Raw genomic sequence first — 13,275 nt, forward strand, 5'->3', positions numbered from 1 at the left:
TATTTCATGCGACTGTTTATTATGTACCGTGCCCTTCAAAAAACCTAATAAAACTTAAATTATGTATTTAAAAGAGTATCATCTGATCAGCTCATTAATGAAGTTCATTGCAGATTTTGTTTCCTTCAGTTTGGGATTCCACCCCTCATTTCACAGAAATTTGAAACGAGATCGACTGTCCAAAATAATTTTTGATTATCAACTGAATGTGTAAGACAATACAAAAAAATAAATAAATAAAAAATACTACGAGTTATTGCGAAACACACTACATTAGGACTTAACTATAAAATATATAATATATATATAATATATATATGTATACATGGAGCAAATCCTTTCAGACTTTGAGTCTGATTGTGCAGCGGTTTGTTTGACAGATACGTCAACTCTACTCTGCGTTACACCAGATTCTGTTAAACTGTCTGAAATTTTAGCATGTAAAATTAAACAACATTTTTCATCTGCACAATGAGAAAACAGCATCTTTCAGACAGCCCAAAACAAAGGCAGGGGGCGCTATTGATACAATTAAAGTTGTACAGTCTAAGATGACCTTTCTTGTATTTTTCCCCTCAAAGCTGAGGCATTTACAGTTAGTTGCTTGAATATTTATTAACTTTTTGTTGGATTGATGGATTGTTTCAGATATTTCCCACCTGGCATCTGGCAAAGTCACAATTCAGACTACTTTATTACATAATAAGCCTCCATGCTTTTATTGTGAAATCCAGGTACACATTTAATCAACCGACTTTAATCTGTGATTGCCTGACCTCAGCACAATCAAAGAAACCGTAGCGATGTAAATGACAATGTGCAGCCTTTAAGGGAACAGTTAAGGGATTCCTTCACTTTGTGCTTCTAAGTTTTGAAGTCATCGTCTGAAGTGTTTGAAGGTTTCTTTAAATCCTGATCCTGGTCAGAATCTGTCACAGCATATCGTCCAGGTTCTTCTCAGCCACCGGTTTCTCCCCCTGGCTGTCATGAGGGCCGTACTGGTTCTGATAATCGCAGAGGATCGTTACCACGTCGTGGTGCCCAAAGTGGACAGCCTCGTCCATTGGCGTGTTTCCCCACCTGAACAGAAGACATGCTTCATCATCACCGCCTCAACGGAATGCTCGCGCTATTAATTAGAAAACCGAACACGTCAAAGTAGTTTGGTCCAGTCCATGTTTTAGGATTTGAAAGAACACACTCTGGAAGTCCATGATTCTCCATTTGGTGGTGGTGGTGGGGGGGGTGAACAGAGATCGCTTTTTTGAGAATTAGCGACGCGGACAAAGGATGTCATGTAACAACAGAACAGAACACCGCAAGCGGAAACACAGCCGTAAAAAAGGCTCATAAGTGCTGCTCCACTTCCACATTTAGGAGTTTTCTGGGTTGTGTTACCTGTCTTTGGGGACCGGGTTAACCTTGCAGGCCTCCAGCAGGAACCGAACCACCTCAGCATGTCCTGAAACGCACACGCACAGGAAACATCAGAGACACAAATGCACACAGGGATCACAATGGACAAGGAAGACGACACCTCAGAGTTTTACCTTCAGCAGCTGCAACGTGCAGCGCCGTCCTCGAGTCGTAGTCCCTCTGCTCCATGTCCACGGACGACAATGCAAACCTGCAGCAGAGGTACACGATCATACACACAAAAACACCCCCCCCCCCACCCCACCCCACAAAAGAGGTATGGGGTGAGGGTTACAGCCACCGTGTGTGACTCCTGAAAGTAAACACTCAGCTATTTTAGTCATTGTTCTAACACACACACACACACACCTTATAAATTTTCCCATTTGTTGTCTTCGGTTTTCAACTGCTATTAAACTTTATTATTTTTACAGTTTTAGGAAAAACTGCCTTAAAATACTTTAATCTGGTCTATTTGGAGAAAAACTAGTTTCAAAGTGTTATTCATATCAAAAATAAACTACTTCAAAATGCACTGGGTGGAAATCTAGTTTAAAATCAGGCTGAAGTTGACATTAAGTGATTCTAAGTACCCGTCAACCATCAGAATAACTCCGGACACGTGAAACCTATTCAACTTTGGACCGGTGTGTGTCAGGATTGGGGGGGGGGGGGGGGGGGGGGGGGGGGGGCATGCTTTATGATATGATTATGATTACCGTATTGTCCGGAGTACAAGTTACTTTAAAAAAAAAATAAAATCGGTTTCAAAGGTCCTGCAACTTCTACTCTGGAAAATACGGTAAAATAGCTGAACATCATTTTTCTTGCAGCTCCCCTCCGCTCTCCATTTTTTTTCTTTTTTATAATTCAACTTATTTCTTTGAGAACAAAATGAGTCCATTTGTGTTGAACCTTCTCAGGGCTGAGACGTCTCCAGTGTAGGCGGAAAACAGCAGATTGATCACCGATTTCACCTGAAAACCAACAAATGGCATAAAAAAAAAAAAAAAAAAAGAATGAAGAAGAAGAAAAAAAATCTGAGGAAGCAGCTTAAACTGAATAGACAGAGGACAAAAGACATAAAACTCATGGATTTTTCTCAGACTCACCCGCTGGTCTCCCCCCTCCCTACGAGGATCCAGTTTCTTAGCAAAGTGCCTCAGATTGTCATAGTTGTGGAAATTAAAGAGAGAAACAAGGTCCTGAAATAAAAGAAAACCATTCAGAATTTCAGATTCTGCCCTCATTTCTTGGTGTTGTAGAGTTCATTGGTCATTAAAGCGGGAACTTATTGTCCTCGTTGCTGCACTGACGCGTTTTATCATCACGTGCAGATTCCTGACCAGCGAAGTCCAGTTATGACCTTAAGACTTTTACAACTGTATGTCACTGTCAGCCTCAACACAATCAATAAGAAACTGCTTTGAAAACCACAAATGAGTTTTTATAAAGACCGGTTTAAAATTATTTTATTTTTCACAAGCTTTCAACAGTTCTATAACAACACAAAAATATCAGATACAGATTTTAATCAAGATCAGTCAAAGACACTCTGGTGCTAAACTGACCTACTCCAAAACGAAACCGGTTTAAACTGCTTTAAAATCAAACATCACTTTTCTCCTGATTTTAACTGGTTGGAAACCAGTGCTAAACTGGATTAAACTGGCAACATTTAGGATAAACTGACTTGACTGGTTAAACAAACAAACAAACAAATAAATAAATAACTGCACATTGTAAATTTTGACTGTTTGGATAAAACATTTATGTTGAGGCTTTTTTCTGACATTTTATAAATTAAAAAAGTAAAAACGTGAATGAAGATAACAGATGAAGCCCTAAATCAGAGTAATTTTTGTATTAAAGTTTCTAAATGATCAGTTAAAGGGGAAAACAAAGCGTAAAGGCTAATGATGTCACCGTGCAGAACTGGATTCCTCGGACGCTGTTTCCCAGCTTGTCCAGCGGAGGAGACCAGCACATGATGCCCATCACATTCGGCACAACCAGCAGAATTCCACCGGCGACACCAGATTTAGCCGGCAGGCCGACCTGAGCACAAAAGCACGGGAGACTTTACCACCAAGTCCTTGACATGCAGGATGAACAAATCCTAACCTGCCGTCACAGGATACTGACGTGGAACGCAAACTGTCCGGAGAAGTCGTACATTCCACAGGAATGCATCAGGCTCAGCGTGTTCCGCACTGCCTCGGGGCTCAGCACACGCTCGCCTGTGATTGGACAGAAGCCGCCATTTGCCAGGGTCGCTGCCATGACGCTGGCGCTTTCACATGTCACCTCAATGGAGCAAAGCTTTATAAAAACAAATAATTAATCTTCTGTAAAACATGTTTTCTTTCAGCTTCATTGCCTGTTTTTAAAGCTCTGCACACCTGGAAGTAGAAGTCTAAGATGGCGGTCATGTCGGTCCCTTCCGGGAAACACTGGAGCAAATAAACAGGATTCACATTAGAAACATTCACAAGTGGTCCAAATGAGCCTTTATGACATCAGCAATTTCCATTCTGCACCAACAAAGAGAATCCAATTAAAGTTTTCTAAAGATTTGCCCAAAGATAAATTACAATCCTAATTCAGTACATTTTCATTATGGATAGGACTCATCATAATTCCAATTACAAATACATACAAGTCTTATTTTTAACTGACAGTATAGAAAACTATTACCACTCAAACTGTAATTGTAGATCCCAGACACGACAATATTTGGTTCCAAGCTGCAACTAAATATCTAAAATTAGGGTTTGACTGGAAACAAGTTTTAATTTGGAAATGTTTGCTTCAGATTTGTCTTGAATCATTCCGATTCTAAACATGTCTGAATGAGACAGACCCTTAAATTAACTGTGTGCATGCCGAGATCAAAACCTCACTGAGCCGTCGCTTTCATCCAACCTTCGTCCTCACCTTTTTCTCCTTCAGGTAATACCCGATGGCAAAGTTTCTGTCTCCAGATTCGCGTTCCGACTGGAACCTGGAACAAATGATTAAATGATTTGTTCTTTCGACACTGAACTTATGTTTGGTTTACGTATTTCCTGGTATCACAGTAACCAAACCTCTGTGTACTGTACTGTACTCCTGGACAGTACGCTGCAGCCCTGCTGCACTCCTGACCAGTACTCTGTGTACTCACGTGGCATTACTGAAGCCCACATATTCATTTCCAGCCAGTTTGTTCATGAAGTTCATAACCTGGAGCAGATTTAAAGACAAGAGTTAACTTCTCCTCAGAGTAAATTTCTGTGTTAATTAACACAATTGTCCAAAGATTATTGAACTGTTTTTTTTTTTTACATGTTGAGTGTAACCTAGGCCAGAAATCGCTACATTTTGAATGCTTAAAATACTTTCACACTGCCAATCAGTGTTTCAGAACTTGGCAGAAGAATGAGCACCTTTGTAGTTTCAAAATGGAGCCTCACCATTTATGTACATAATCCATATTCAAACATGGCTAACATAAAAAAAATAAAAAAATAAAAAATTATGGCACGAGTTGAAAACTCCCCCATACCAAAACAAATTTTTTTTTATATATTTTTATATATATATATATATATATATTTTTATATATATATATTTTTTTTTTTTTTTTTTTTTTTTTTTTGAACAAACTGGCCAAGTTTAGCCAGCTTTTCCTGCAGGTTAAACACTAAAAATAACCAGCTCTAAAAACTACATTAAATTTTTACATGGAGCTCAAACTGTTGCATGCAACGAAATCTTCAGAGCTTATTGACTAATGACTCTTATATTTAAGTACACCTGAAGGTGGGGGAGAAATTGTTCTGAACAACACCGACACAGTGATACTCACATAATCGAATTTCTCGGCATTGCTTGAACCTTGCTGAAACACAAACAGTGAAACATCACACAACCAAATTTCTAACTGGCTGTGTTAAACAAAACCAATATTATAAGTTAAAATCGTTCACTTGGAGAAGTATGTTGACACTGGAAATGGAGCAGATGAAACAAAACAACTCATTTGCTGTTTATTTCATTTGGAACAGAAAGCGGAGATTAAGACACTGTGTGAGGACCGTCACTTGTGTCATTAACATTTTTAATTTTTCTTTACATTACTGAGAAGCTCTGAGATCCTGTTGGGCAGATTTTAGATGTCTAATCATGGTAAAGTTTTTTTCATTCCACATTTAAAGTAATAACTTCCTCTTTGGGCCACAGTTTTTTTGAGGTCATGTTGATGGAGCGCACACTCTTAAAAGGTGAACAATGTCACATTTCTGTCTGATGCCTCCAAATCCATCAATTCCTTAGTTGTGATCCTGAGAGTCTGTTGGGTGTTAATTTGGACCTCGTTCCTCGTGATGTAACGCATGTATGGTCCCAGGCTTCACATGTGTTTCTAAAAACAGACTGGCACACGTACTCATGGTACTATGAATCTTTTCCAGATGGCTCCTGATGTAAATTTACATGGAAATAAAGCAGACATTCTGACAGAACCAAAATGCATATATATTTTGGAGGAGGGAAACATTAGCGGAGAAACTGAGTTTGAATGTTTTTAACCAAGGTGTATGTAAACGTATGTCTGCAACCAAAGAAACGACAGAACTCGAGCTCTGGAACCTACTCAAACTCCTGCAGATGTTGACTGGACCCACACGGAAGGAAAGGTTTACTATGAGTATTAAATCAGCAGGTGGCGCTGTTACGTCAGGATCAAGATGAATCTCAAGGTCATCCAGGACATTCCAGCTTTGTGCTCACAGGTAGTTTGTTCTGAATGACTGTTTGATATCTGAGTGATGAAATCCCCTTTAATCTGCTCTTCACAGGATCATTGTTTCAGTTCTGATTCGCTCCCAACCCCACTCTTTAACTTTTATTCCAATGTACATGAAATTGCAATTCTATAAAATCACACATTCATTATTAGCAACCACCAACGTTTAGACAGAACTTTCCCTGGAATCAAAGCACTAAACAATATAAACTCCAAAATAAAAGACTAAATGGCAAAAATACACAACAATTCGAACAACAATTTGAAATTCGGGGGAGGGGGGTGCTGATATCAAAACTGGAGGATAAGCTGTGGAACAGTGTTCTGTTGATCAGCTGAATCATTTGTGGAAATCTGTGCTTTACCTTGATGAGGGAGGTGCAGACGATAGCGCCAGCGTTCACCATGGGGTTATGTGGTTTGTCTGATGGACAGAAAAATGAAAATAAATCTGTCAACAGCAAATACAAAATATGATTTTATGGTTTGTTAGTACCTGAAAGCAAAGACAGAAGATTAAATGTAAAAATAATAATGTCATTCAGCAGCATTATGCTGAGGTAAAAGGTTATATTTTACTTGAGGCTAATAATTTTGAATATTTTGACTTTGGGGTTTAATTCAGTCTAGTTTTCTCTCTGTTTCACAAATTCCAGCATCACAGCTGAGCTGTTTTTTGTTCCGTGGCTCTCATTAATAACTTAACACGTCTCCATAGCAACCAGCCTTCAGCTGTATCCTCTTACAGACAGAAAGTTCATCCACCAGCAGCTGAGTCATGATGCAATACATCTGATCTGAAAGAAAAGGATCCGATGAGGAGCAAGTAGACTTCTCATCTCCGCCAGGAAGTCGCTTACAGCTGCAGTTCATTTCTTAATAGGATTACTCAAACATCACGGGTGGATTTCCTTCAGTTTTAACACAATCGATCACTACAAAAAGGTTGAAAAGACAGTTAGCCGTTTTGTTTTTTTCGTGCTTTTTTTTGAGACGGGGAACACTTGAGACAGAGACTAGGAGAGACATGCAGCAAAGACTTCACCCCGGTCAGGGTTCGAATCCCACACACTGCAGCCTGATACGCAAATTAACTCCTCAAAGAAGGATGCTCCTCTGTCGTTTTGTTATCTTACATTATTCTGAAATGCAAAGGATTAAATTACAGTTTATGACACAAAGACTCAAGCTACCGTATGCATCCTTTTTTTTTTTTTTTTTTTTAGTTTTTAAGCACATAAGCAGCCTATGCCACGATGTCTCACGAGCTAAACCAGTATAAGTCAATTTTTCAGCAAATAACTTGTATAATAATATCTGACAGTGAGTGAGATCCAGAATGCAGCAGAAAACTGCAGGGATATATAGTTAGGTCCATTAAGTACTTGGGCTTTTTGTATTTGTAATTTTGTTACCAAGTGATGGTATAAGAATGAGGCTAGTGAGAGAAGCCTCCAAGACACATTTGAAGGAGCCAGAGTTTCTGTACCTGGTGACTGGCGATGCAAGAAACAAAAGTTGCACAATGCACTATTTCTGCAGTCACAGAAGCCTATAACAAGTGCAGAGTTATCGCAGGTGTCTTGGTGGCTTCCCTCACTAGTCACCTTCTTGCATGTGTTGTCGTGTTTCGAGAACTGCATATGATATTCAGGTTTACCATAGAGTACTATACTGTTTGTGTAAAAGTGACTGTTTGCATTAACAATCCTTACATTTAATTTGACCAAATACTTATGGCCTCTGAAAATGAAGAGTGTGTACATAAATGGCCCAAATGGCTAAATGGGTAATGTGATTTTTTTGGGGGGGGGTGGGATAAAACCTTTGAATTAAAGCTTAAAGTCCAAGTCTTCCTGTTGAATGCACCGACTGTGGCCTAGAATTAGAAGCACTATATTCTTGATGCAGATGATATAAACAGGTGTGAGCAAGGAATTTTAAAAGAAATTTTGATGATGTAATATGTTGCATTAATCATTTATTGAACTTCACCTGATCTGCAATACTACCTTTAAAACTCCTAGAAAGGAGAGAGAAAAAAAACTTTTCATATTGTGAAATGGGGCATTTTGAGTTCTTGGCAGAAGAATGCATATTTAACGAGTGCCAACCTACTTAATTTAAATTTAGCGTTGGTGTTTCACCTCCAATAATCAATAATCAAGTGGAAATTCTGCAGCTGTGATGACCCTTCTTCAGAGAAAATTGTTCCTTTTTTTTGGTAAAGGCAAACCCGGTGTTTTAAAGTCTTTCTCCCCACAGCTATCTAACTGACTAACTGCTGCCTCACCTTCCTCATTTAGGAAAAGCTTGTTGAAGCGCAGCCCGCTGGGCTCTTTGCCGATGAAGCGGTGCACATATTCAGTTCCGTGGTCATGAACGGCGATGGCGTATTTCAGCGGCTTGACACAAGATTGGAGGCAGAAGGGAACCTTGGTGTCACCAACAGTGTGCCTGAGAGAAAGGACACGTTCACTGTTCCAGCTTACTGAATGAGTGAAGCACAAACATCCTTACATTGTTGCAAAGCTGTTGATTCCAGACTGTATAGTTGCCTATAACAAAGCCAAAACACTTCTACATACATATGTAGATCACATGTGAACCTGTGCACACACATGACCCTTTTAAAATGTGTACAAACGTAAAGGACATGTCGCACAGAAATCGTAACAACTTAGATTTAGGCTGTTAGTGACCATCCGACGATACGTCAAGATTACTTTGTGCACTTCCGTGACTGGTCTCAAAGCATACGGCATTTGTAAGAAACAACTAAGGAGACTGCCGAAAAGGTACCTGTGAGTACTCATTTTTCCGAGTGTTTCCGTTTATACAGATTTGAAGAAACACCCCAGCGTGTTGTTGAATGGAATGTAGCTGCTAACATTAAGAACAGAGCCACAGATTAACTGCAAAGTTTACATAAGTGTGATGTCTTGTTATGATGACTCGTTTAAGTTTTAACTGTGCATTTTGATGCAGTCACGGTAAAAGCAGCAGCCGCTCTCCACTGTGAGAAGACTAGTTATGAACACAGCCTGTTAAAAACAGTCTTTGCTAGAGGCTCAGCCTTGTGTACACTTACAGTAGTGTTCAGAATAACAGTAGTGCTATGTGACTAAAAAGATTAATCCAGGTTTTGAGTATATTTCTTATTGTTACATGGGAAACAAGGTACCAGTAGATTCGGTAGATTCTCACAAATCCAACAAGACCAAGCATTCATGATATGCACACTCTTAAGGCTATGAAATTGGGCTATTAGTAAAAAAAAAAAAAAGTAGAAAAGGGGGTGTTCACAATAATAGTAGCATCTGCTGCTGACGCTACAAACTCAAAACTATTATGTTCAAACTGGTTTTTTAGCAATCCTGTGAATCACTAAACTAGTATTTAGTTGTATAACCACAGTTTTTCATGATTTTTTTCACATTTGCAAGGCATTAATTTTGTTGGTTTGGAACCAAGATTTTGCTCATTTACTAGTGTGTTTGGGGTCATTGTCTTGTTGAAACACCCATTTCAAGGGCATGTCCTCTTCAGCATAAGGCAACATGACTTCTTCAAGTATTTTGACATATCCAAACTGATCCATGATACCTGGTATGCGATATATAGGCCCAACACCATAGTAGGCGAAACATGCCCATATCATGATGCTTGCACCACCATGCTTCACTGTCTTCACTGTGAACTGTGCCTTGAATTCAGAGTTTGGGGGTCGTCTCACAAACCGTCTGCGGCCCTCGGACCCAAAAAGAACAATTTTACTCTCATCAGTCCACAAAATATTCCTCCATTTCTCTTTAGGCCAGTTGAAGTGTTCTTTGGCAAATTGTAACCTCTTCTGCATGTCTTTTATGGAACAGAGGGACTTTGCGGGGGATTCTTACACATAAATTAGCTTCACACAGGCGTCTTCTAACTGTCACAGTACTTACAGGTAACTCCAGACTGTCTTTGATCATCCTGGAGCTGATCAATGGGTGAGCCTTTGCCATTCTGGTTATTCTTCTAACCATTTTGATGGTTGTTTTCCATTTTCTTCCACGTGTCTGGTTTTTTTTTTGTCCATTTTAAAGCACTGAGATCATTGAAGATGAACAGCCTATAATTTTTTGCACCTGTGTATAAGTTTTCCCCTCTCCAATCAACTTTTTAATCAAACTACGCTGTTCTTCTGAGCAATGTCTTGAACGTCCCATTTTCCTCAGGCTTTCAAAGAGAAAAGCATGTTCACCAGGTGCTGGCTTCATCCTTAAATAGGGGACACCTGATCACACCTGTTTGTTCCACAAAATTGACGAACTCACTGACTGAATGCCACACTACTATTATTGTGAACACCCCCTTTTCTACTTTTTTTTACTAATAGCCCAATTTCATAGCCTTAAGAGTGTGCATATCATGAGTGCAAATCACAGCGAAACAGCCTGAATGAGCGAACCACAAAAACATCGAGCAGATGTCGGGAGGGACACATAGTCGGGCAAGCGTGAACGATCCCGCTGTGACTGTTTTGTGCACGCTCATACACATGCACAAACACAGTGCGAGCAGCTAGTACGTATTGCACCACATTGCGCTGCTGTGTAGACCCAAAAAAAAAACTACGCACCATATAAAACACCGCAGTTTCCAATATTCAATCCCTCTTATTCAGTGGACAATACACGTATGATCCCTCTGTGGCTCTATATATGACCCATGGTCATAGACGTGCGCTCTTATTGTGTCCATCCGGGTATAGAAATAATTACTACAATAACTACATACACAATTACATGCCATATAACTAAAATGAATGATCACATAACACAGAAATAGAGAGTGACACTTTGTTCTGTAGGCTGAAGGCGTGTCTGCCAACAGCAGCAGTTGTTGATATCTCTGGTGCTGGACATCACAGCTGGAGAACACAATGTGTTTTGAAGGACCGACCTTACAACTGTCCACTGTGATGCGCGTGTGTGGTTGCTGTCCACACGTGGAAACACATAAAAACATATCGCTTTTGCGACGGGCTGGAGCGAGCGCCCGTGTCCACCCTGACAAGCGTGTCCTATGAGTGGCGCACCGCAGGACAGACACGTTAGATGGAACATAGTTCAAGCGGGTGGTGTGACATTCAGGTCGCCGGCTGCGTGTTCACATGATCTGACGGTCCGTTTCACCTGGCACAGCCTGTCAATGTGCGCACTGTGCACTTGCTCCAGCTTGTCGCAGAAGTACGGTGCGGTAGTGCTGGGAATATGAGTTGTAACCAAATTTAGACACAATACAGACACACACTTAGGGGGATTCCACAATTTCCTTGGCAAGTTCAATTGTTTAGGACGAGGTCAAGGTCACTGAGGCAAAATGATTTGTAGAGCCATTACTGTCTTTATGCCAACAGATACTATTATGTAGAACACATTAATAGGAGTAGTTTTTTATGTGAGACTCACCCACACATGCTGTGAAACTCCCCCCCACACCCCCCCTTCAGTCAGGGGAAGAGGCAGCAGCAGCAACAGCAGAGCTCCTTAGAACTTTCAAGGACCGGGGTATTTTTGACCACAAACTAATATCTGATGACCTGTTTCAGCTCATCGGAAAGCTGTATAATCAAATCAAATCAAATCAATTTTATTTATACAGCGCCAAATCACAACAACAGTTGCCCCAAGGCGCTTTATATTTCAAGGCAAAAGCCATACAATAATTACAGAAAAACCCCAACGGTCAAAAGGATCCCCTATGAGCAAGCACTTGGCGACAGTGGGAAGGAAAAACTCCCTTTTAACAGGAAGAAACCTCCAGCAGAACCAGGCTCAGGGAGGGGCAGTCTTCTGCTGGGACTGGTTGGGGCTAAGGGGAGAGAATCAGGAAAAAGACATGCTGTGGAAGAGAGCAGAGATCAATCAATGATTAAATGCAGAGTGGTGCATACAGAGCAAAAAGAGAAAGAAACACTCAGTGCATCATGGGAACCCCCAGCAGTCTAAGTCTATAGCAGCATAACTAAGGGATGGTTCAGGGTCACCTGATCCAGCCCTAACAATAAGCTTTAGCAAAAAGGAAAGTCTTAAGCCTAATCTTAAAAGTAGAGAGGGTGTCTGTCTCCCTGATCCGAATTGGGAGCTGGTTCCACAGGAGAAGAGCCTGAAAGCTGAAGGCTCTCAGAAAGTGGAGAGACGTAAAAGCAGCATAACAGAACGGGTTTATTATCTCAGTACCTCTGTCCATCAACAGTGCACAGGGCCACGGCCCAAAGGTCAGGGCTGAAGCGAGCCAGCTGGGGGATGTAGTCTGCCACCTACAGGATGACACGTCACACAGCAGCGACAAAAACAAAGTTTTACATGGCAGACCTATGTTATGTAACTGTACGGGCAGCAATGACAAATGTTCAAGAGGCATTTGTAGACCAGCAGCCTAAAGAACAATCTGCTTATTCACTCAGTAATAAACAACAGAGTCAAACATGCTAATGTTTTAGTGTGAAATGCATAAAAAAAAAAACCATGTATGATGATAAAACATAATAACAAAAAAATGCCTGACATGGTGGCTGCGTCACTAACCTCTGACATTCACTCACCTGCCCTCCAGAGAGGTTTTTGGCGGTTTCATAGAGTTCGTCAATGTGGGAGGAAAAAAGCTGGAAGTCTGGGATGACAAACTTCTTCCTGAAGGCCTGGGTGAGCAAGACAATGTTGCTCTGGACACATCTAAGATGGCAGCACAAAAAAAAAAAAAAGTTTAGACCTGTGGAGATCTGCAGTGTTCTCAATCTGCACACGGTAACAAGACACCACCTATATGCAGGTCATGCACTTTTTAAACTCGTAAGCTATTTAATGTCTTCAGGCAGCATGATGTAGATCTGTACCAGATATGCTGTGGTGACTGAAATGTGAGCGGGAAAAAGAATCTCACACAGTATTTTGAGTGCAGCTGATCTGAAAATCAAACGTTAATCTGAAGAACCTTCAGCAAACTAAGTTACCAACAGTAACTGGCTGAGGCGTCAGCCGCCCAGCCAAGGCTAAGGAAGCAGAAAGAGTTTCCATAAATAT

The 13,275-nt window shown here is 40.6% G+C and overlaps 1 protein-coding gene across 4 annotated transcripts in view; it reads right to left on the reverse strand.

The window, feature by feature from the left end:
- Positions 1–327: 327 nt before the first annotated feature.
- The window catches only part of glsa (glutaminase a), a 36,864-nt gene continuing 23,916 nt past the window's right edge, over positions 328–13,275 (reverse strand). For 2 of the 4 annotated variants that reach the window (XM_034167334.1, XM_034167341.1), the window contains exons 4-18: positions 12,798–12,927; positions 12,433–12,512; positions 8,499–8,662; positions 6,571–6,629; positions 5,267–5,299; positions 4,583–4,641; positions 4,354–4,420; positions 3,819–3,869; positions 3,562–3,738; positions 3,343–3,474; positions 2,529–2,621; positions 2,332–2,393; positions 1,551–1,627; positions 1,399–1,462; positions 328–1,080 (exon numbers count right to left, since the gene is read on the reverse strand). In XM_034167334.1, the coding sequence (XP_034023225.1) occupies positions 933–1,080; positions 1,399–1,462; positions 1,551–1,627; positions 2,332–2,393; positions 2,529–2,621; positions 3,343–3,474; positions 3,562–3,738; positions 3,819–3,869; positions 4,354–4,420; positions 4,583–4,641; positions 5,267–5,299; positions 6,571–6,629; positions 8,499–8,662; positions 12,433–12,512; positions 12,798–12,927 (1,396 nt within the window). In that variant the 3' untranslated portion in view covers positions 328–932. The remainder of the gene's footprint in view (positions 1,081–1,398; positions 1,463–1,550; positions 1,628–2,331; positions 2,394–2,528; positions 2,622–3,342; positions 3,475–3,561; positions 3,739–3,818; positions 3,870–4,353; positions 4,421–4,582; positions 4,642–5,266; positions 5,300–6,570; positions 6,630–8,498; positions 8,663–12,432; positions 12,513–12,797; positions 12,928–13,275) is intronic. The other 2 variants (XM_034167325.1, XM_034167347.1) reach the window with 2 other exon arrangements.

This window comes from Thalassophryne amazonica, chromosome 1 (assembly GCF_902500255.1).
Source record: "Thalassophryne amazonica chromosome 1, fThaAma1.1, whole genome shotgun sequence".
NCBI lineage: Eukaryota > Metazoa > Chordata > Actinopteri > Batrachoidiformes > Batrachoididae > Thalassophryne > Thalassophryne amazonica.